This window comes from Egretta garzetta, unplaced genomic scaffold, assembly GCF_000687185.1.
Source record: "Egretta garzetta isolate BGI_Z169 unplaced genomic scaffold, ASM68718v1 scaffold258, whole genome shotgun sequence".
Lineage (NCBI taxonomy): Eukaryota > Metazoa > Chordata > Aves > Pelecaniformes > Ardeidae > Egretta > Egretta garzetta.
The window spans coordinates 601,896-624,525 of record NW_009260413.1 but is presented as its reverse complement, the minus strand read 5'-3'; the positions used below and the strand labels follow the sequence as shown (position 1 = coordinate 624,525).

Here is a 22,630-nt window from a genome sequence, read left to right as displayed (position 1 = left end):
GTCAATGTTAACATCAGTTAGCTTGGGTGTTAATAGCAACATAGTTGTGGGACCCTAAAGTCTTGTCCAGGCTGCACGACATGCTGAAGAAGCAGGGTGGATCGCTCCCTGCTGAAGTCAGGGCTCCTGCAGCTGGACTTACACCCAGAATCCAGAGCAGCTCACTGCTTTGAGCAGCTGTACTGCAGTGAAGAAGCACCCTAAAAGATTTCAGGTTGTTTAGACTTCTTTCTGAAGCTTGCTGTGTACTGTAGTTGCTGAACTGTGTCTTGCTTGACTGACTTCCTTTATTTTGTATGGGAAACTTCTTTCCTCAGCAAACCTGGAAGTATGTTGGAAAGATGTATATGATGACGTGGATTTGGAGTAAGGCTAAGCAACAGCTGAATTTTCTTTACATATTAGAGAAAAAAGCTGTCTCTACAGCGTTGTAAAGTAATACTGCACGCTGAGGATTAAAACCACGTAATGCTTCACTTGACAGCTGGTATAGCAGTGTATAAATGCTTATGTCAAAGGAAGCAATGTGTGCTGTTATAATAAAAACAGATGTGGCAGTCTGAAAACTTAGAGACACACTTGGCACTTTTGTTTCTTTTCATCTTCTTGTGGTATTGCTGGTACATTTTTGTACATTTATTTTATTTTTGAAGTGATGGACAACATTATGAACCAGCAGAATATATTTTATTTATAACATCTGAAAGAAATTGTTACAGGTTCTAGATGTTTGCTTTGAGTTTATAGTATAAAGAAACCCGTAGCTAAACGAAAAAGGGAATTCTGTATACCATTTGATATTCTTCTGATTCTTCAGCAGGTACTTAAACTTGTAACCACTTTTTTTGGGATAGTAGAAAAATCTCTGAAAGAAATTACAGAAAGCTTACTTCTTTATTAGATACTTGCTATGACAATATTGGGAAAAGGTGAAGGATGAAATGGTATTTAGCTGTTTTTCCAGGAGACTTAAACCCTTTTGTGCTATTCTAAAATACCAACAATACGAAAATAAATTACAGCCTTGGAATAGCAGTATCAAAATCCATTTTGATATGAATATATTTTGGAGTGTAGTAACGTATTACAAGTTTTTGTAAGACTTGAAGCACATTTTTTTTAACTTCTTTCCTCATTTCTTTCACCAGAGAACTGAAGTCGCCTTCAGGTCACAGCATAAATACCATTAATAGGTAGTGCCATGGCCAGAATAGTTTTGGACAGAAGGTAAAGAGGGTAATTGGGAATCTAAAGCAAGAGCTGTGCTTTGCTGTTGCTAGACTACTGCAGCATCTCAGAAAAAGAGAGTTCTCTGTGCTGCTAGAGGCACAGTGTGCTTAGTAAGGAAATGCAGTCTTTCTTGGAAGAATTACATTTTGTATAACTAAATATAGCACTATATGAAAAAGATACACAGAGACATTTATGTTCTCAGAAACAGTTTCCAAAATTTAAAAATATTGACCAAGAACAGTTTGTTTCATAACTTAAGGAACCAGCTGTTCTGAGCAAAGCTAGAAATTTGCTTCCATGATCTCATTGCCATTGTGTAGCTTAAGTCTTAGAGCACAGAGGTGGCGGAAGTTGGTTATACACAGTTGTAAATAAAACTGGAGGAGCATGATCATTAGCAGTGAATGTGCTGGAACAGATGATCTAACGTTAGCAATGGATTAATGCACTACCAAAATGTAAATTGCACTGAACGGATGGTGAACACATGTAACCATGCATTCACTTCTGCAGTGGAAATGTGATGTCTGTGAGCTGTATGTCCATCCAGTCAACAACTTTCCTGAGTCCCTTGCGTGTATCGTACTTAAAATCTATAAATAACCGGGGTTGTTGAGGCTGAATAGCAAAGCTGCAATATGAAAGAGGCCTGTTCTAACGCGTCAGAAGAATTGAAACTCACGCTCAGGAAATGGCTATTATTGCTGCCGGTAATGGCAATGCAAAGTTACAGTCTAAGCCTTTGCATTTATTTTACCGTCTTGGAGAAAGCAGAAGGATGCAGTTTGAAAGTGCTGTGCTTAATGCTCTAGTCCAGCATGAGGCTTTCAGTAAAATACAAAAGACACAGAATTTCTTTAGTACTTCAAAACCCAGGGTGGGCAGCACTTACTCTGAAATAGATCATTTCTGATTTTCACAGTGGTAATTCTAACCAGATTTATCACTTCATATGCAAATAGGATGATGAGTGCAGCTGGCATCTCAACTCCTGGGCATGATCACTTATCCCTACCCTGCATCAGCATACAGCATTTTCCCCCAACAGCAGTCACACGTATCTGATTTCAGTGACTCCTAAATAATTAGGTTCTTTTAACTGCAAATTAAGTGGATAATGATTGATGTTTTTCAGGACAGCATATTGATATATTACTTACTTACAGTGAATACTGCTAACATTGGTGGTGTTTGTGGGTTTTTTCCCCCAAACCTGTATTTGTAGAGATGTCATAGAGATATCTTTTTTTATCCTTCATCTGATAAGACTTCCCTGTCATCTCTTTCTCCTTGGACTGTTGGTAGAAATTTTCTTCCCACTGTTAATTACAGGCATCCCCTGAAGGATACTAACTGTATTATGTATGTGTGTTTCCTTGAGATATAACTAGGTTACTTTAGCAACCAGCTGTACATTCCAGAGAACAGATATGTATTTTATTTTTATACAAGCCTCTCATCCCCAGAGACAGGAACACTGATTTTGGACCTTTTTTTAGGTAAAAATCAGTGGATCTTTACTTATTTGTATATGTGGTCCAAATGTAGTCTCCTGTTTTGCAGAGATTTTTTTTCATTGGAGACTTTACCCAAGTCTGAGCATCTGTTTAATCACTGCTGTTAATGGGTGTCCCTACCTGTTTCATGACTATGTAACTGTGCCTTCATTTTGCAATAATATGGATATTATTAATTCTGTGGCTGCATCCTTTGATATTTAGTGTTATATGGTGAGTTTTACTGGGAGCTCACATGGCAAATATTTGTGGGAGCAACTTCTCTGTTCTTTTGGTCCCCAGGTAGAGGTGATCTTTACCTACCCACCAGCAAACTGAAACATTACTGCCGACACATGAATTTTCAACTAATTAGCAATATTTATGATTACCCAATTAATAATATTTATTATGGAGCACTAGCTGGAGGGGTGCTCATTAACACCATTCTGTGCTAATACCAGTCTTCAAACTTTTGTCTCACTTGCTTTCAGGCACATTTTGCCACACGGAGAACACATTGCTGTCCTGTTCTCATCCCTCTTGCAGTTGCATTTATGCTCCTAATTAAAAAGTACGGCCAAAGCTTTCCTATACGTTCTGAAATTGGATTATTCCTAGGCCTTTATCTGTGCCTGATAGAAGGAATTCTTTTGAGCAAGTATGGTTAGCACTGTGTGTTCAGCGGAGGTAGAAGCAGCGGTGATGTGCGCTTTCTTCTCTTACACCTCCCTACCCTCCTCAACACCCCCCCAGGGTGAAGGAAAGCAAGCTGTGTACTGTTTAGTGTTCTGCATGTAGTACGGGTCTGAATGTAGTGTTCTCTTATTTAATGTGTCCTTTTGCCCACTGAGGAATAGCTGCACCTCACTTAATTAGTCTATCAAGACAGACTGTACATTATTATTTATAAACTAAGTTGCTTTGGGAGAATAATGCTGCTGCAATGCCAATGAAATGAAAAAAAGAAAAATTGAACATTATGTTCACATGTATATGTGTGTGAGAGACACAGGCTTCTTCAATGTCCCATGTCTTCAAATACTACTAACTTTCTGTTCTGTTTTGAGAGCATACAAAATAGTGTGCCCTGGAGGCAACAGGGCTATGGTGGTTAATTCCTATCCGTTGCCAGTCCCTTGAAATCTGTTTTGGTTTGGGAAATGGGAAGGAATGAAGCTGTGGGAAATAGTGGTGTTTCTGTCACTGCTTAGAGAAAAAGCTACCTCGCAGATTGCCACGTAGGCTAATACACGCATCGTGTGAATCCATAGTCTGGGAAGGCATTCACCAACGTGCTGTAATTTCCCCCACTAACAAAAATGAACATCACAATTTCAATGCCGCTTCCCAATTTTTGGGCTAGTCCTTGGCTTCCTTCCCAAACAACTCTGTGAACTCTGGTTGAGGATGTTTTTTAGTCCCTCTGCCCATGTCATTTGTTCCAGCTATTGGATCTTTTTCAGTTCTGGGAGATGCTGCATCTCCCCATTTCTCTGCCAGATTAATTTCTTTTGGCTCCAGCGGGCTTAGTGCTTGGAGCAGTGCTGAATGCCTGGTCACAATTGTCATAGTTTCAGGGAAGGTAGATGATGAATTTCCAGACTATTTCTGTTTTGGTTTTTTGTTTTGTTTGTTTTCCCCCTTTTTATTGTTATATAGTCATTGGGATTTTTTAGTCTTTCTCTCTGTGCTTTGTTCTTCCATTCAGGTAATGTTTTCAGAAAATTCTCCCTGATCCCATGAATCGGTCACTGAAACGGTGAAGCAAGATTCTACTGTGTTTACAGCATAGCCCAGTTTTGAGGAAACAGTAGCCAGTCTTTCTCTTCTGGTGTCTTTATGTGCGCGCACACAGACACAGAAGGATGAAAAGCTCAGCCAGCATGTTAGTGCAGCATAGGGAAGAGTGAAATATTCAATGTGGCAGGACGTGAGAATCAAACCTCTACTTGTGCGGTTTGTGTTTACAGCAGACGTGGTTTGTGCGCATCGTAGTGGTACTGGAATGTACAGGACAATGTACAGGCATGACTGATAGGGAAGGAGCACTTGCTTACTGTGATTCATGTAAGAATAATATTACAGTTTTAACAGTAGAACAACAAAAGTAATGGAAATGAAATAAGAATATTTCTTTGCTTTTATTCTTTAGAAAATGTGTTGAAGGATAACATTGATTAAATGTTACCTGTTTTAAGACATTTAAAATGGTAAGACAGTTTTTTATGTAGACCACAGAATTTTGCAAAACACATATGCATTTGTAAATATATTCTAGAGCAATTCTTTTTCTTTGCAGCCTGTCATCTTGCTCTACACATAGTGATTACTTTGCTGTCTCTCTTTCTTTCTTTTTCTTTGCTTAATACGTAGATGAGTTTTTCCTTCCAGCCATCTTAACTTTTTTCTTTGTTGATATAAAAGCATAAATTATTCCTAATGCAGTTCGTCCTTAAACATTCATTGTACACTGATAGGCTTAGCAGAGATGGGATCACCAGGGGAATGGATGACTCAGGCTTTTACACACTGAGTCAACAGTCACAATGAGTAGATTCATATACTTTTGGCATGTAAGTACAAGATGTCACTTCAGTTCACTGAGTTTTGTTGACGAGTTTTTCCAGAATTAATTCAAGCATAGTGAAGTATTGAAAAGTAACACGGCCTATGTATATGGTCTGCTTGGGTGTAGGTTATGATGGAAAGTGTATTGATGTTGTTACCTGCTTTGACTGTGTTACATTTGCAGTTAAGAAAATAGCCTTAACATGCTTTCATGTTTGTATTTTCATCAGTTTCTTTTTGAGCAGTATGTCAGTAATGCCCAACAGGTGTGTTTAAATATATAACATATAGCCGTTAGTTCACTTTCACAGCCATGTAATGTTTCACTTTGTCCAAAGAGTGTTGACTGTTTGAGAAGACCTAAGATTTTGAGAGGTACTGCTCCTAAAATAGTTCAAAGGGCAATAATGCAGAGTGGAGCTGTGGAACTTGCCAGGCTGTGAACAGGATATAATACACTTCTATTTCATTTTATTTCATTTATCCTTCTGCACAGGGATCTCCCAAAGAGCTCTGATACTTTGTGCTGCTCCTCCCCATTGCAGATATGCAGATGAATTATCTTTGTGTCAGCTCTACCCAGTGAAATTCAAGATCATGTTGCTAAGCTGCTTTTTTACAGGAAAATGATCTAATGACTGAATTGCCCTACTATCACAGAAATTAATTGTCTCCTATGCTCAGATATCACCAAGGTGGTGACCACTTAGTGCAAATCTTCCTATATTGTTAAAAAACTGACAAAAAAAAATCATTAGGAGAATAGCCTGTGCTCTTGGCTGCTAGTCACATCTAGTTAATGTATTTGAGACATCCCACAAGTAAATCAAACTATTATTTATGAGACATTTACCTCCATTTACCTCATGCACTAGTACTTTTTACAAGAGTTCAGCTGTAGGGTCCATGCCAGAGTCATGGGTGAGATTTTTTTGGGATTTATTTTTGGTTTTCCTAAGTTTCTGTCTCTCTCTGTGTTTTCCCTTCTGGTGTATTCCTGTCATCTTTGGAGGCCCATTGACTTGTGAGCTGGCTAGCCTTCCTTTGTGGTGGTGTGAAAAATTTGACTATATCTGTCTATGTTCCAGCTTCTGGTAGTGAACATGAGCTCTCTTGCCATTCGTCTGAAATTGTGCCTTAATGTGCTGTATTCTGAAAGCATGATTATTGAGTGGAACATTTAAGGACTGGTGGTGATGTAAGACCAGGGTTTGCAGGGGGAAGTGGCTGTATCTGGAAATTTCAGTCATCTGAGATTGCAACTGTGGTCAGCTTTACAGAGGGTATAGTTTAAATAGGTAAGTATCTGGCCAACGTTTTGTCCTTTTGCAACTGCTTTTCACTAAATCTACTCATATAATTCTTCAGGTCATATCAAGTGGTGCTACTATTTAGAGTAATTTCAGTAATGTGGTGAGCCTTAGCAGCAAGGAATTGCTGGCAACTTGCTATTCGAGTCTGGTGCTGTTATAACAGCTGTTTCATAAAGACTTCATCATGCACAACCTTTTTATTCTTATCCCTCTTTTACCACCAAATTATGACAGGGTCAGTTTGAGACTGTCCACCAAGAGATTTCATTGGCAATTCAGGATAAAGCAAAAACTTCAAAATATTCTGTGACGGTTAGATTTAATTGTTTCCTTGTTCCTTTTTAACTGTTACAGAAGAATGGTAAAAAAGCTTCAGCCAGTTTTCCTTTTATTTCCTCAAGCAGCAGGTCCAAGCCCAAGGAAAAAAAAGTATAAACCAAGCTGAGTTGGCCTTTTGTATGTATCAGAGCTTGCCTTGCCTTGCCTTCTCATCAGACCAGGTTTGCTTGCTGTGAGGATAATCTGACTCACCTTTTAAAATGTTAAAGGTCAGCTGCACTTGAGGAAGCCCCCGGTTGGCAGTGAATCCTAGAAAATGTCCCCAACGCTTTCTTGACAATTAGCCTCTCCGAAACTATAGGACTTTTCTTCCCTCGGGTTTCTAAGACCCCAGAGTAGTTTGATGCACTGCAGAAAGCACTGGGTAGATCCTGTCACAGTATTCACTGTTGCATATTCCCTATTGAAGAAAATAAGGGTGGATGGGTTTTGCTTTTGAGCCAATGCATGCCCCATTAGTCCACATCCCTTCTGCAGAGCAGCTAATGGTGCATTTGTTCCTTTCTTCCTCCTTTTCATTTTTTCTTTGGTGCTTTCACCCTTTTGGTTAGAAGGCATGAGGTGTGTTAGTCTGAAGAGCGAACTCGTTCACCTGCATGACTGTGAGCCCAGGATAAAAATGAATTATTAAACAAGAACTGAATTTCTCTGTATTTATTAGGTAGAATGAGTTTTAATAACGATGTCGTACATCCAGAATACAATTATTCTTCTCATTTATATGCCAGTCACTGACAAAAGAATTGGTTATTTTTCTGTCTGATTTTAGGTATGTAGATTTTTACTCAATGATTAGTTCTACTAAAAAGTTTGCAATATAATATCAGACTATATAAACTAACCTAATCACTGATAGCATTTGACTGGTTTAGAATGTGTTTAAAATGGTTATGTACTGTGAAAATTGCCAGACAAGAGATGATCAAGTTAGGCTGCTAAGAGAGATTTTGTGGCAAATTAAATGAGGGCTTATGTAAAATTACCTACTATTGCAGTGTGTGTAAGTGTGTGCGTATGCGCATGCACATCCATATACCGGAGCTGATGAGCCTCTGGCAGGGAGCTTTGCAGAAGCTGCAAGTATTTTTAGTGGAAACGAAATCTCTGTTCAGTTCTGCAGCATGTGACTTCCTATTTCTGTAAGTTACTTCCAAGGGACTTCCTCTGTTAAATCGGCTTGTCTCTAGAGATTTAATCTGGAGCCGGAGTGAAGTCTGCTTTGTCCTGTGCCTGTGACAGCATTTTCCCAGAGTTTTCTTTTGAGTATTTTATTTTTATTTTGTTCTGTCTCCAGCATGCAAGGATCTAGTGGCTGCTACCCGTGATCGGAAGCTGAATACGTTTATACAAGTCTCAGTGGTACATCCAGCAGAGCACATTTTGACGAGATATTCAAGCACTGAAATCGTGGAGGTGAGAGTCTTTCTTATTCAATTAACATGTTGATTAATGAATTGCTCATTTCTTCCTTAGAAAGTGAAGGAGAAATAAAACAAGTTAGTGCATAGTCTTAGGTAAGACAAGCACACTCTGGCAGTTAGTAAAGCATACCTAAGAGTGTTCTGTAGTTCTTGGCTTTTAACCAGGATAAACAGTTAGAAATGAACTTGGCTTTTCATGAAAGCTCTGTTGTTCCAAGTGGAATACTCCGGTTCTCCAGACATAGGTCTAGAATGAAATGGAGAATAGTTGCTCTCATTGAAAGGACACGGCAATGCAAAGTAAAACTAAATTAAGAGTACAGTGAGTTTATAAAGTATTTTTAAATTACAGAACAACATAGGTATATTAGAAGATCTGTTATCCTATCTGTTTCTTGTTCTATTTTTTCCATTAGAAAATTGATGCTTTTGCAGTTTGAAAAATATTAGCTTGCATTTATAATTAGGCAAAAGAGTGTGTGTACGTAATGTCTGTGACTTTATATAAAATAATTAGTAACTTGCATCATGTATTACAGCAAAAATTGTCTGAGGCTGCTTTGCTAGTCTTCACTTTGCCCTGTAAGCGTCAGTCTCAGAAACAGCAAAAATCGTTCACAGAGAAAATTAAGTGTGAGCAGGCAATGTAGGTGTAACTTGCTTAACTTACTGGAGAGCCTCATTGAGAACAGGGGAAGTCTTATTGTAAACACACACACAATTTTGCCAAAGGCTTGTTTAAATTGTTAAATACAATGAGAATATTTCATGAGCTCTTTGTATGATCAGTTTCAACCAACTACTAATTAAATTGTTATGGTTTCAGCAATCAACCATCCTGAAACTGCTTAATTCAAATATCTTGTATCTGATCAGGATGTTTCATTGCAGACTGTCTGGAATGATGTTGTGCAGAACATGGAATATATATATATATGTATTTTTTTTATTTTTTTATTTTTTTTTTTAAATAAAAGTTGATGCATTTCCTAACACAATGTCCTACATCTGAATAAATCCCTGAATTTGTTGTGTCAAGGTTCCCAGCTTCATAGTCAAGCTTTGGGGGAGGGGAAGGCTGGGGCACAGAAAAGTTATTTCCTTCAAGAGAAATTACATTTATCATGCAAAATCCTTTATTTTACGTAATAGAAAATTTAAGGATATTGCCTGGTAATCTTTGGAAATTAAGTATAATTAAACATTAAGAAATTATAAACAACATTTTACATGATTCATTTAATTGTTTGTATATCTGAAGCTATGATATAGTTACTTCTGTGTACAGCTTTTAGATATAATCATAATGCTATGAAGCTCAGGAATGTTATCTTACTCCATTATTGCCTAAAGAGGGGTATTGTAATCCCCTCCTCACAAATCGGTATCCTTAATGTAATACAGGGAGTTTCTACAGCATTTCTATAGACATTTTATTATGAGTTAATGAAGATATGTTTGGGGGGGGGGGGTGTTAAATCTTTAGTTCATTTAAATTAATATGAAATTGGGGTGCTTCCAGAAAGTATTGTGGGAGAAAGAAAGGGATTGTTTATTACAGGTTGTATTCCAGATACTGATACCTGCATGCTGAGCTATTTAAAGGCATGTTGTTAGGCTCTGTTTCAGAAGCACTTAATATCTCTTCCAGTTAAAAAACTTCCCAGAAAGTTTTTTGAAACTTTCCTGACAAAATTTTAAAGTTGTCCAGTTTTCTTATTGATGGGATAAATACTTGGCTGTTCATATCTCTCTGCTGTAGAATGCTAACTTCTTTTAAAGAGCCCACAGTTTCTGTACATCCATAGTGTCATACTACACATTGCACAGCTGTTACCTTACTGACTGTACTCATGTTACATAGGGTACAAGAGATCCACTGTTTTTGACTGGTGTGACATTCCCACCGGAATACCCAATCTATGAGGAGACTAAAATAAAACTAACAGTCTATGATGTCAAAGATAAATCTCAAGACACGGTAAGTGCTTTGCTTCATTTCTTGCGTAAATCTTACTGAGGGTTAAAGTTTCTCGCGACATTGTTCTTCAGCTGTCTTTAGCAAGTTTGCAAATTGGGGAAATAGGTTTATGTAGAATTGTTTTTGCTTTTCTTATACCTACAATGTACATTATTTTTTGGTTTTTTATATCGGAGAAGAGAGGAAGAGAACCATGCACTTAAGATGGACACTTTGCTATTGTTTAATTGGTTACATGAATCAGCACAGGTATTCTGGCAAATAAAAGATTACTCTTGTGTGCTTTTTGATGGCAGAGAACATATGCAATAGACTGAGATAACACCACTGTGAATAATTTTTCAGAAATATGTTTCTGATAATATTTTACTTCTATGCCCAAACCAGAATGGTAATAGAGCCCGTAACCTGATGATTGGGAGAGATAATCATATTTCATTTTAACCTCTTGCATGGTGATACCCACAGTTCTCCTGTGGCTGCTGCTGTTATTGATTTGTAAGGGTCCAAAATCTTCTGTGTCACTGCGAAGGGTGAACCACTTTGGGTTCCGGTGTTGTACATTTTTGGTTACACTGTCAGCTTCTTATGCTGAGAAGCAGTTACTCACTTGAGATGATATATGGAGGTCAGTGGGATTATCTGAGTGATTTAACTGCCAAATATAGACCTTGAGTACCATTTTATTTGCTCCAGGTGATCTAAGACAGCCTTACAGAGCTAGAAGATATCATAGGACTTATGGGAGATCTGTGTTTTTCTTGTGCAGCAGCAGGAGTCCAGCTGATAGTTTTCTCTTGGGCATCAAAAATGGCCCTTGACACCTGTATTTAATTAGCTGAATTGCTCTTTACATATCTGTAATTGGTCCCCAGTACGATTAAAGACTGTGCAAGTTCATGTCCTGACTATATATGCATTCATTATCCATAAGAAGGAAATTAAAGGCATAACATGAAACTCGAGACTGTCTTTGAACTGCTTACATATGTAAAGTTTTATATTTAGAGGACTTCTAATTTTTTTCAGGCAGAAAATAGTTCATATGTTTGCTCAAATTTTGGACCTTTGTGAGCAAATAGGTTGGATCTGTCTCCTCACTGTGCTCTTTAATGGAAATGTGTGGAATATTTTAGACATAGTGTCTGGATTCTTTCAGTTTATAGACCAAGGTATTTTTTTCTGTTTAGGAATAAATGGGGAAGGGGCATACAGACACGTTATTCACAATGTGTATATTTTAATTTTTGGTTATAGTTTAGACTACAGGGGCCTAAAATGGGATCTGCTGTTTATTCAATAGAGTTGTCACCTGTGGACAGATACAGGAATTGAGTGAAAGGAGTTTGATTCTGTCCCTTCCCTTCCAGTTTCTATTGTGACTGACAGATGATAGACAATAATATCCTAACTGTAAGCAAAAAAAGCAGACTTGATTCATAGAGCTATCCCTGTACTAGTCCTCTTTGAGTTGCAGACCTCTATACTGCCTCTTACACATGACAAGATCTAGCCTAGAAAATGAATATAATTTGATAAGTTTTTGCAAACTTTTAAGAACTTCTGATAAATATTCCTTACCATTCTAGTACAGGACTAGATTCTCTCCTGGAGAATCCCATTAACGTAGCTCATAATTCACAAGAGAGGATACTTTTCTCTTTTGTCATAGCATTTATGTAGTTCCTATGTAAAACATTCTAGATCTATAGTTTCTAATATCTTTTTGTAGTGGAAAATGTTAATCCCATCTCTGGTTTACATATATTTAGCCTTTTTTTATAACCCGGACATTTTAAAACTGAATGTAGGTAAGAAAAAACTAAGCAAGCTGTAAGATTTAAATCAAGGTAAGCTGGAGCGTATGTGAATGACTCTGGGCCACCCAGGTTGTGACTTCATTTGTGGCAATATTTGGACTTATGTTTATATCTTGGAATATCAGTGGCAATAAAATTAATGGCTTGACTTTCTTTCCTATAATTGGAGGCCATTGCACTTTTAATTCAGGTGACTTTTTCTTGGAGTCTGGAGGTGTATAGAGATTCATAAAAGTCAGGTTTAAATGAGCTGTAGCTTGAGACCTTTACCAACATAGCAGCAGCTGCACAGACCTCAATGCTTGCTTTATGACCCAAAAAGCGGGATATGTCCCTTTGGCAGTAAGCCTGTTTCAAGTGCTGTGGCTTCACAGGTCTGATTATCCAGGCTACAATGAAGCTGGCTGGCTTGGTCCTCAAAAACTGCTGCCACAGCTCATGGCTGCAACGTGTAGCCCCACCATTCCTCCAGACAGACAGGTAATCCAGTTGGGGATGGAGGGGAATATGAGGTTGTTAAGTGTGCTTTACTCTTCTAGACTATGCTTCCAGACCAGTCACCAGCTCATTAAAGTGAGCATTTATGGTAGAATAAACCTTGGATCTGACTTCAAAATAGAAATTTGAAGAAACTGGGCAAAAAGCTACAGGAATAAAAATACCCACAACATCATGGCTATAATACTCCTGGTTACTTCAGTTAACCAGTTCAAAGTAGCTAATATCCCTCGTCAAGAATATACACTTATTCTTTTCTTATTTCTCTTGTAATTAAAATGAAACTAAAGGAAGTGAATTCTGTGCCTTAATTAAACTCAGCAGGATTTTACTGCCACAAATAGAAGACCATAGAGGAGTCAGGGAAAAGGCAGTGTGGGTACATCACAGGGTAAAGCATTTTCTTGTCTTTTGCCTAAACCTGCCTCTGTCTATACAAGAGAATTAGGTCTCATTTTCAAATCCATTGGATTTTTACTGTAATACAAAAATAATTAGATACTGCTTGGTTTGTGCACACAGGTCATAACACTAAAGTGAAAGGGGATGCTCCCCCGTGAGATACAACCAGCACTTTTTTTGGCACTGCTGACATGCTACTTGTGCTTTCTAAAAAGATTTAAAAATAACCTTGCAATGCTTGTGTTCCTGTGCCGGAAAACAGATAGTTAACTTCACTCTTGCCCATCATTTAACTTACATTATAGAAGAAGTGCAGTTTAATTATATTAAAGTACTGTGCAGCTGGTATCACATTCACTGTGCTTGACACACTGAATGTTCTAACTGCACTTTTCACTTTTTATGCCTGTCTGTCTGATGTTGATCATAATTACATCTTGGCTGTGTCAGGCTTTCTGTAATTGAGGCTTTTTAATATAATGAAACATAATTTTTTTGTTTTGGCTGGTCTTCCTAAGTTAGAGTGATTGGTTACTGTAAGTTTTCATGTAAATAGAAACTTTTAATAAAGCCTGTGCTATTCCTACTTTACTTTGATATAGTTGGAATAAAGAAGTTAATAGAGGGTGTTTATGAAATATAATTTAAATCTATCCAGTGAGGCCATGCATACAAAGCAGTGGGTAATGCCATATTCTGAAAAATGTGCAGTGACATCTGTTTCTACATCACAAAGATTTTCTTCCCATGTTGCCATGAGCAAATTTATATTTCACTGGCTTGAGCTGTACTGTCTTTAAGATTTTTAGAGTTGGGTTTTGACTTAATGCTGGGGCTACACCTGTTCCTTAAGTCATTGTCCAAGAAAATTGGAATTAGAGGCTCATATGATGTTAAAATATTACCTCTATACCACTTTTGCACAGGCATGCTATTCTTGTCTTTCCTATAAGCATGCAGGTTTGCCCAGTCTGGGCTAGCAAATTTTAAAGCTGAAGCCAGATTCGTTGTCTTTGAAAATACTGCTTGGCACAAATCAGCTACCGCTGCTACATGACAGACCCACAGGAAATACAAAATAGGTGAATTTGTGTTACATTAAGAGGAGGGAATGCCTAGTGACTAATTTGGGAGGCAGCAGTCTTTCTGTTCTGTGTTTTAGAATGTATGTACTTGTGTCCTGCAGCAAGCGTTCTGAACTTTTTTGTGTAGAGCAATGTGGCTGTACTTTTAGGCAAGTACTGTAACACTTGGCTATGGTGAGGCTTCTGTTTGCTTGTTTTCCGAGACTGGGTTCTTCTGTTCCCACATCTACATCTGATTTGTGTTTGTTCAATGCAGTTACACTTACAGGTTAAATTCTTACTACACTGACTCTTCTATCTGTAAAGCAAGTTTGAAAATGTTTGCATCTTGTGTGATGGGATTGTGTTTGTTTTAACGCAACAAGATCTTGAGGTAACGCTGTTGTAATGTTCTGGTATGACATGTAGTGAGTCGGGCCAGCCCCTTTTGATCCACTCATGGAGAAGTGCTGGAAGCAGAAGATGGGAGCAACTTTCTGTACCTGGTGACAACTTTCTCTATCTGGTCTCTGCATCCCCCCTTCACAGATTCCCCTTACCTTTAGGAGGAGATGGAAACCAGGAAGCTTGAGAAGAAGCTTTGACAGCAGGGACTTCATATACCAGCTAGGGTTAGAGACTTAACGGATGCTTTTGCTGTTTATCTTAAAGACCAGTAGGTAGATATAATCTTCTTTGGATGGATATAACTACTGGAATTCACATGTGATATTGAAGATATAAACAACCACTCTAATGCTATGTCCTGAGAGCAAGGAGACACTGGAGGTGTATGAAATATTACACTTTCTACAGACCGGTCTTGCATTTGTTACTTCCCAAATTCTCCTAAACACTGAGAATAAAATTAGATTAATTTGATAATTTTAAGAGTAGTAGGGATAGAAGGATAGTTTTGGATATGGAAACATACGTTATAAAGTGACAATTTTAGATTATTTAGGCTTCAAATTACATGTTTTTTAACTGTTGAGGTTTGAATCTTCTCCTAAACTTGCTCACTATGAATGAAAATCTGCAAAAGGTTTTTCCTTTGTGTGTTTCTTGATATTGCAAGTATCCCTGATAAAATTGAATCACACTGGGGTGAGTGGGAAATGAAGACTGTCTGTCACAAAAGAGGCATTCTGAGTTCAGTTTTGAAGCCAAATCTGAAGTGACAGCATTCCGTGTTCCCTTGTGGGCATCGATCTGTATCACAAAACCACCACACAGTTTAGTGTGGTTTGCCATCTCTGCTCAATAGGCCCTCGGCTTGAATATTAGCAACGTTGCAGAGCAGTATGTGAAATGCATTAGCAGAGATAAATGTGAAAGCCTGCACATCACCTACCTGCACTCTGCCTGTACCGGAGTGCTCTTAGTCCCTCTCTCTTGCGAACACTAAAACTACTGAAGCTGTTTTTTCTTTTTCTTTAAAACTTGAAGCGGTGTTGAAAGTGCTCTACTTTGTTTAAAGAAAAAGCACTTCAGATTCTTCCTTTTTTCGTTTCTGTTCGCTGTCATCTCTGCAGGATTTGTAGAAAAATATTGCCTTAAATTAGAAACTCTTATTATCTCATTCTTCTTAATAGAGCAGTACTGTACAGTACTGCAGTTCTACCCGCAGAAATACTTGCAATAAAGCTTCAGATATTCATGTTTCTTTTCAAAATCATGTAATTTTTTTCACAAATATATTCTTGATGATAGATTTAGTTTTCCTTTTGTGTCAAACTCTGTATTCTTATTAAACACCATTATTGGAGATATTGAGGGGGTTGGAATGGTCTTTATGCTTTTAGGCACGTGCATGTGGAATCCACCTAAAGTGTTATTGTCAATCTTTCTCAGTATTTTTTTAAAGTCTGGATACATAAAGCAAAATTTAAACTGCTGAAATAAAATCCTGCTTTGAAGTGGCTGAGGGTATAAGAAGGTTTCGTATATCTTGGTGGATCTGTAAGAGAATTGGGGATAAGTGTCAAGACCAGGAAAGTTACAGGTATGGACTTAAAGTCCATTTGTAGCCTTACTGCTCTTTGCGCCTACCCCTTGAAAATTCAATGGGAGGATTTGGCTTTCCAAAAATCTTTTTCTCTTTGAAAGCATCTTACTTTTCTTCCTACTTTTTCTCCTACCCTTTTATTATTTTTTTTTTCTAATTGAAGCAAACTCCTCCCTATTGCTGTAACTTCAGGGAAAGTTGTAATCTACTGTTCGTTAAGTTTCCATTTTCTTTTCATTTTCTACCTACTCTGTCAATCAAATGCTACTGCTGCCTCACATCAGGCAAAGATTTGCTCTAAGAGCTGACTCTTAGGAAAACTGTTGTAAAACTACATAGTGATGAGACCAATTGTGCTCTGTAAAAATGTAAAGGGTTGCCGTGGATATTTCTTAGAAATAAGGGAACCAACTGGTAAATGATAATGTTTTTCTGTAGATTTTATTTTAACCAGCTAAGGATTTCAGTAACGTAGGCATGATTGTTACAATCTCTAGAGCACTGTCCAAAAAGCTTGCAAATGTACCATTCTTCCATGAATACTTTGTATATGCATATTCATAGATATCCTTCATGGCTCCATCCCTCACTAGGCCTGCACGGAGCACATCAGAATAGTCGAACAAATCCAAGGTAGTTATTGCACTGCCCAATCATTTCTAATGACAACTTTTAGCGTTCAAGGGGCACGTGCCTAGTACAGAAGGTCGGGATGTTTTCCTCGGAAATATGCACGCTGCAGTGAATAGAGGAAGGAGAGGAGCATGGCACAATGTTTCTTTAGTCAGTGTGGGACAACATGGCTGTGAAAACATGACCTCAGCTTGAAGAATATGCTTCTGTCCTTTCAAAGGGTTGATCTGTCCAGGTATCCCCTGGACAAGGCACTGGAGGAGCAGCTCCTCGGTGGGGGGTGGCTGGTGCTCCTGGCAGGCCGGGTACTGCAGCCCTCATGGGCAGCCTACAAGCATGAAGGATTTCCTTGTACTAAATCCAGCAACACAGGAATGTTTGAATGACTCAAAGGATAAGGTTTACGTGTTCTCATTGGTGATTTCCCTTTTTTGTCAGGTGAATGATCAGTTGGCCCCTGCACACCAGCACAAACTCCAAAATGTACAAAAGGGGAACTGACATTCAAGAAAATAGCGATGTGTTTGCCTTTGGCTGTAGCTGCTTAGAATGATTATATGCACAGCAGTTGACATATTTACCTATAGTTGATGGGTAGTTTATAAATGAGAGGCACTTTCTGCAGGTGAAGAGAAGCAGACTTAAGATGATGTTTTTTCCAGTATGGAAAGCTCCATTTTCGCCTATTGGACTCATTTTTGGTAGATTATTTACCTGGAAAATAACCCCCCAAATGGATGTCTGTCTTGTTGATATAGAAGCACTTTCAACTTTAAGTAGATACATTGAACTCTTTGAAAAATCACAACTGTGAACTACTTCTGTTTAATTTTTCATGTTTTGTGTGCTTTTATCAAATAAGACTTTAGAATACTTTCTATTACAAGTAATTGTCTTTATAACTGCAGGAAAAAATGTTCATGCCGCCTTCTTTACTTGCAGCCAAAATTGTACATTAATAGAAATGAATTAACTGTAGAAACAGTATTCAATGTTGAAAAAGAAAAGAAAAATAAGTGTTCATAGTTTAGCTTCTTCCTCTTAATCTTCACTAAGGAATTTCCATTTCTCAAAGCCTGGTTCAGTACTAGTGGAAATAATTCAGTGACTTCCTGAAATGATTTTGATTTTGTAATATTTGTTATCTTCATTTTTTAGCATCTTGAAAATCAAGCATATATGTTTGTATATTCTCAGCCACCTCCCTTCGTAGAAAAGCACTTACAAATATTGATGTAAAATAGAAGGTACAATATATTTAAAATCTAGTCCATCAGTGACAAAAATATTTCTGCATAATATTTAATATGTTTAAATGCAGTAAGGATTGAAAGGATGAAAATAAATGTATATGGAGCCATGGTAAGTCTGCTCTTTCTTTTGTGTTAGGAAAGCAGGCACTTAATAACAGTTTGGAAACAGATTTTTCTTTTAAAGTTTTGGGGGTGTATTCTGGGAAATTGAAAACAGAACAAATTCCATCTATCAGAACAGATTTTTCTCCCTCTACCATGTGTCTTGCAAAAGTGTTCTTTACAGTTATGGATACGCTTGTACTGGTAAATATTTGCATTTGAAATTTTGTACTTACAAAGTGAAGCTGAGCAAATAATTCTATTTAAAAATCAAGTAGGAATCACATGCATTGGATGTAATGTGAGGCTATCTTCTTGAGCAAGTTTTTGTTAGAAGAGCATAGAAGTTGCTCTGAGTAAACTAGTTAAATGTTTTGGTTTATGCTGTATTTTAAATATTTGATGAATAAACATGAAAGGCTTGTGTAATCATTTAGGAATTCCAACCCGTTAGAAATGCATGTATCATTGAATTTTACAGTAATCAAAGCCTCTTTATGTAATCATTATGCAGTATATTACAGAAACAAATTCCCATGTGGCTGAAATTCTCCATGCTTGGCTTTCTTCGTGCCAGAAATGAGGATTTTGTTTTGATCTGTTCTTTGTTTTGTCCTGTTCGCCATGGATTGCGTGATCATAAAGGGAGGGAAAAAAACCTGCTTTCTAACATACAGTTTTTGAAGAAACTGCAGCTTGCATAGTGATGGCTGGAAAGCCAGGAGAACAAAGGACAAAGATAGCCTGTAGCATGGTCAAAATTTAGTGCATTTGGTTCTCTTAAAATCTCAACAGCATAAATGTGAATGAACATTACGAGCATCAATAACTGAACTCAAGGTTTCAGTGTACAAAGCAGTTACCATGTCCAACACAGCATTGGCTGCTTTGTAGTGTTAGGGCACTTTGTGGTATGAGAGAGATTTCCTTTCACTGAGGAGTAAACTGACGTCCCTTACCTTGAATTTATTACTTATTGATGAGATCATGGATCATTACCAAGGAGTCACTGGCACAGTGATATTAGGTATGATTATATGTAGTCTTTTTAGTGGGCTTTTTTTCAGCGTTCTGGGGTGTTGAAAATTTGGTGGTGGGTTTGTTTTGTTTTGTTTTGTTTTTTCCCCCAGAGTTCTTTTCATGACAGTCATGGTATTTTTAAAGCAAGAATCGCTGAAGTTTTTTATAGTACCATGCAGCTGTTGATGTTTATTCTTGCGGTCTTATTATCCTTAAATCCTTTGTCATATATGCAGTCTCACTAATGTGAAATGAAAAAGCTGCAAGTCACAATTATCCAAATGACTTTAATAAGATGCCTTTTTTTCCCCCTTCCAATTCAGAGTAGGGAACACTATGGCTTTCTATTTTATTTATAGTTCCTTACCTTAGTTCTGTTTTTCTTCCCCAGCTTTCTCTGCAGGCTTTAGCATAGTTCACTAAGGCACAGCATTTAAAACATAACTGTTGTAATGGTTCATAGAGCTATTGAGGTACCTTCATTCAGAGCAAAACCAAAGATACCAATTAACAAAGACTGTTCTATCAGTTTTGACTTTAAAACTTAGACCTGAGCCATCTTCAGGTGAAATTCAGAGGGCTCTCACTGGAGAGAAATTAGAGAAATGCACTTTGTCTACAGGTTGATAAGCAGGCATGTTGTCATATGCACCAAGGAGTAGTATGCTTGCACCAGTTCTAGTGTATGTGTTCTTGTGAGATAAGATGAAAAATCAATCTGGCTTGATGCGTACAATCATTTCTGGTGGAGGCTGAAGTCTTCTTACTTTGTGTGTCTTGCTGTTACATATGGTTGTCTACATTGCTCAGGTTTAGGTTCTACGGTAGGACTATGGGCGTTTGTCACTGCATTGTTGTTAGGCGATACAAAGAAAATCACTGGCTGGCTGTGGAGTAGAAGAGGAGAGTATAGTAGCTTATACCTCCTGGATCTATTAGCACAAAATTCTGCAGGTGTTACCATCTAGCAAGTTTGTCTGTACTACTTCCACCAAAATCTGGGAGCAGGACCAGAGGCAGCATTGGATATCAGTGCCTCAGGTTAATGTTCCCTACTTTACCCTTCAGAAGTTTTACTGGGAGTGTCAGAAGCAGTCAAGAGTACTGAACTTCTTTCTACGTTCACTGAGAGATAAAAGCTAATTCCTTTGATTGCAACAGCATCTGCACCATGAGCAGTTATATGAATCCATTTTGTCTTAAAATGCAGATTCATAAGTTTGGGTTGGGAGAAAACCATTTCTCTGTTGAGATTACTTCAGACAGGACTGTCTGCTTGCTGACAGAAAACCTGTGTCGTGCGGGATAAATGTGATTTATTTCCTATAGAAGGCAGCAGTCACTATGTCTTTGAGATGCTTGGAAGGCTTGGATTTTGACACACAGCTGCCTGAGTGAAATCGAGCATGGAGGTCCTTGATTTGTTATAGCTATAGATTCTCATTGCCTCCATTCCTGGGGAATAACTTGGCAGCTTTTCAAAAAGAAGTAATTGCAAGGCTCTCGCTCAAGAAATTATCTCTGAATGTGGAAGCTCTGGACAGTTACTGCCCAATTATTGCTACCCTGTTCTGAAATAACATCACCCCTGTGACCAGGAAGTTTCTGAATAATTAACTGTGCCCAAATGGCTTTCAGGCTTGGGTATGACAGAAGAAAGACTGCCCTTGCAGTATAAATTGTCCCCCAAAACCCACGAGCTCTCTATTGAAGGCATTAGAGAGACAGTAACAAGAAGTGAAACGACATCATCTAGTTGGAAAAAGAAAACTACTATTTGCCCTTTTTGATTTGCAGTTTGTTTTTCTGTTAGGTCTGCAGCCTGTTTTGTATGCCTGAGATGGACCATGCTGTTTTCTTAGCGTTTCTCAAACTCTTAGATGAAGCTGTTTCTAGAGTTACCTGATTTTTTTTGTTCACCTTCAGTTAGACATACTGGATGTATCCATTGAAGTACTATTGAATATGAGTCATAAGTTTCCTTTACACAGGAAAAACTGGAGATTCAGATCTGAACACTTAGCTAAAGTAACATAGGATATTCTGGATTGTCAATCCCCTTTTTAAGAGAAATTGTCATGACATTTTTATTTCCTATATTTGCATCTGTGATACAATCTTAGGAGACTCCTTTTGATGAGAGTAGAATTATTGGTGCGTTTGACTTCTTGCAGATGGAAAGGGTGATAAATTCTTTGCTTCTGTAGTGAGCGGCTGTCATTTATAGCAGTTTACTGAGATGCTGTAAGTTAACCTGCACAGCATTACACTTCACAGTTGATTAAAATGGAAGTGGTTGGTTCTGACTTTGGGAGTTCAGTACTGTAGGTCCTGGCTGTTTAAGACTGGGAGGTTTGTATCCTGACTGCTTGGCACTTTCCACAACTGAGGTTGCACTGTCTGAAATAAGATGCAATAGATACTTTATATAGCAATGTCAATTAGTTTAATATGGATCTACGGATTGGGAAAAAGTTCTAGGTTTGAAACAAATTGCATAGCTTTATTAGACATAAAAAGCAATGCTTTATTTTATGAAGAAAAGCAAACATATATTCAGATGGTTTTAACATTTATTATGAATTCTGGTTGAGAGATGATAGAAGTAAGCATATGTGTTTTGGGAATGTGTAGATGTTTTTCTCTACCATTTTCCCCACCAAGTGACCAGAGAACAAGAATTTGACCTGGAAATAAGCAAACTTTATTTTGAAAATGACCTTCTGAGGCAACCTCTGGACTTTGGAGCAGATGTGCTTTGCAGTAACATCCTGTAATCCTTCTCCCCTGATATCCAGCCCTAGAAACCACAGAGAAGACATGTGGTGAGCATCTGGCCAAATCCCAACACAAAGTGCGTATTGGGAGGCAGGTGCTGTAAAGAATCGCTGGGTCTCAGTTTTAGATGTGTTCTAGAGGACCAATCTAATAGTGCATAGCGAGGTAGTGCCATCATTGCTATCTTAGGTGACGTGAAGTTACTGAAGTAATTTTTTGGCTGTTCTGTTTCACAGCTGCTGAAATTTGATTTGGGCACTTCATGGGTGGGAGATGGGAAGTAGCTGGCCAAGCAAAAAAGATTAATAGGGATGTGATGGGAAGAAAGTGTTGGGGGAGTGGGAGAGAGGCTTATAGGCAGAGAGATTGAAGTAGAAAGTGTGGCCAAACTTCAATATGTTAACACCTTAAATAGCCCACCCCTTTCTATCTCAGGTTTGCATACAGTTAGAGCTGGATTTGTTTGTTTGCATACAAATAGAGCTGGATCTCTGAAAGTGGGCTTCAAGTCCTAATTCCTTTGATACTAGCTGTTGGCAAGAGTAATGACATATGTAAGGCCATGGAAGGAGTTACTGGAGGAATAACCATCAATACTATGAAGCCTCAAGGCGGTACGTCTTTGTCTTTGAGTTTATAGTGCAAAATACAGAATTAGCTAAAATATGAATAATAAAAAGACTAAAAAGTTGTGTGAT

At 38.0% G+C, this 22,630-nt stretch overlaps 1 protein-coding gene across 1 annotated transcript in view; it reads left to right on the top strand.

Moving 5' to 3' along the window:
• Window positions 1–22,630, top strand: part of INPP4B (inositol polyphosphate-4-phosphatase type II B) — a 213,434-nt gene that overhangs the window by 26,982 nt on the left and 163,822 nt on the right. Inside the window, 2 exon segments of the mRNA XM_035899207.1 lie at window positions 8,247–8,365; window positions 10,238–10,354. Coding sequence (XP_035755100.1) covers window positions 8,247–8,365; window positions 10,238–10,354 — 236 coding nt within the window.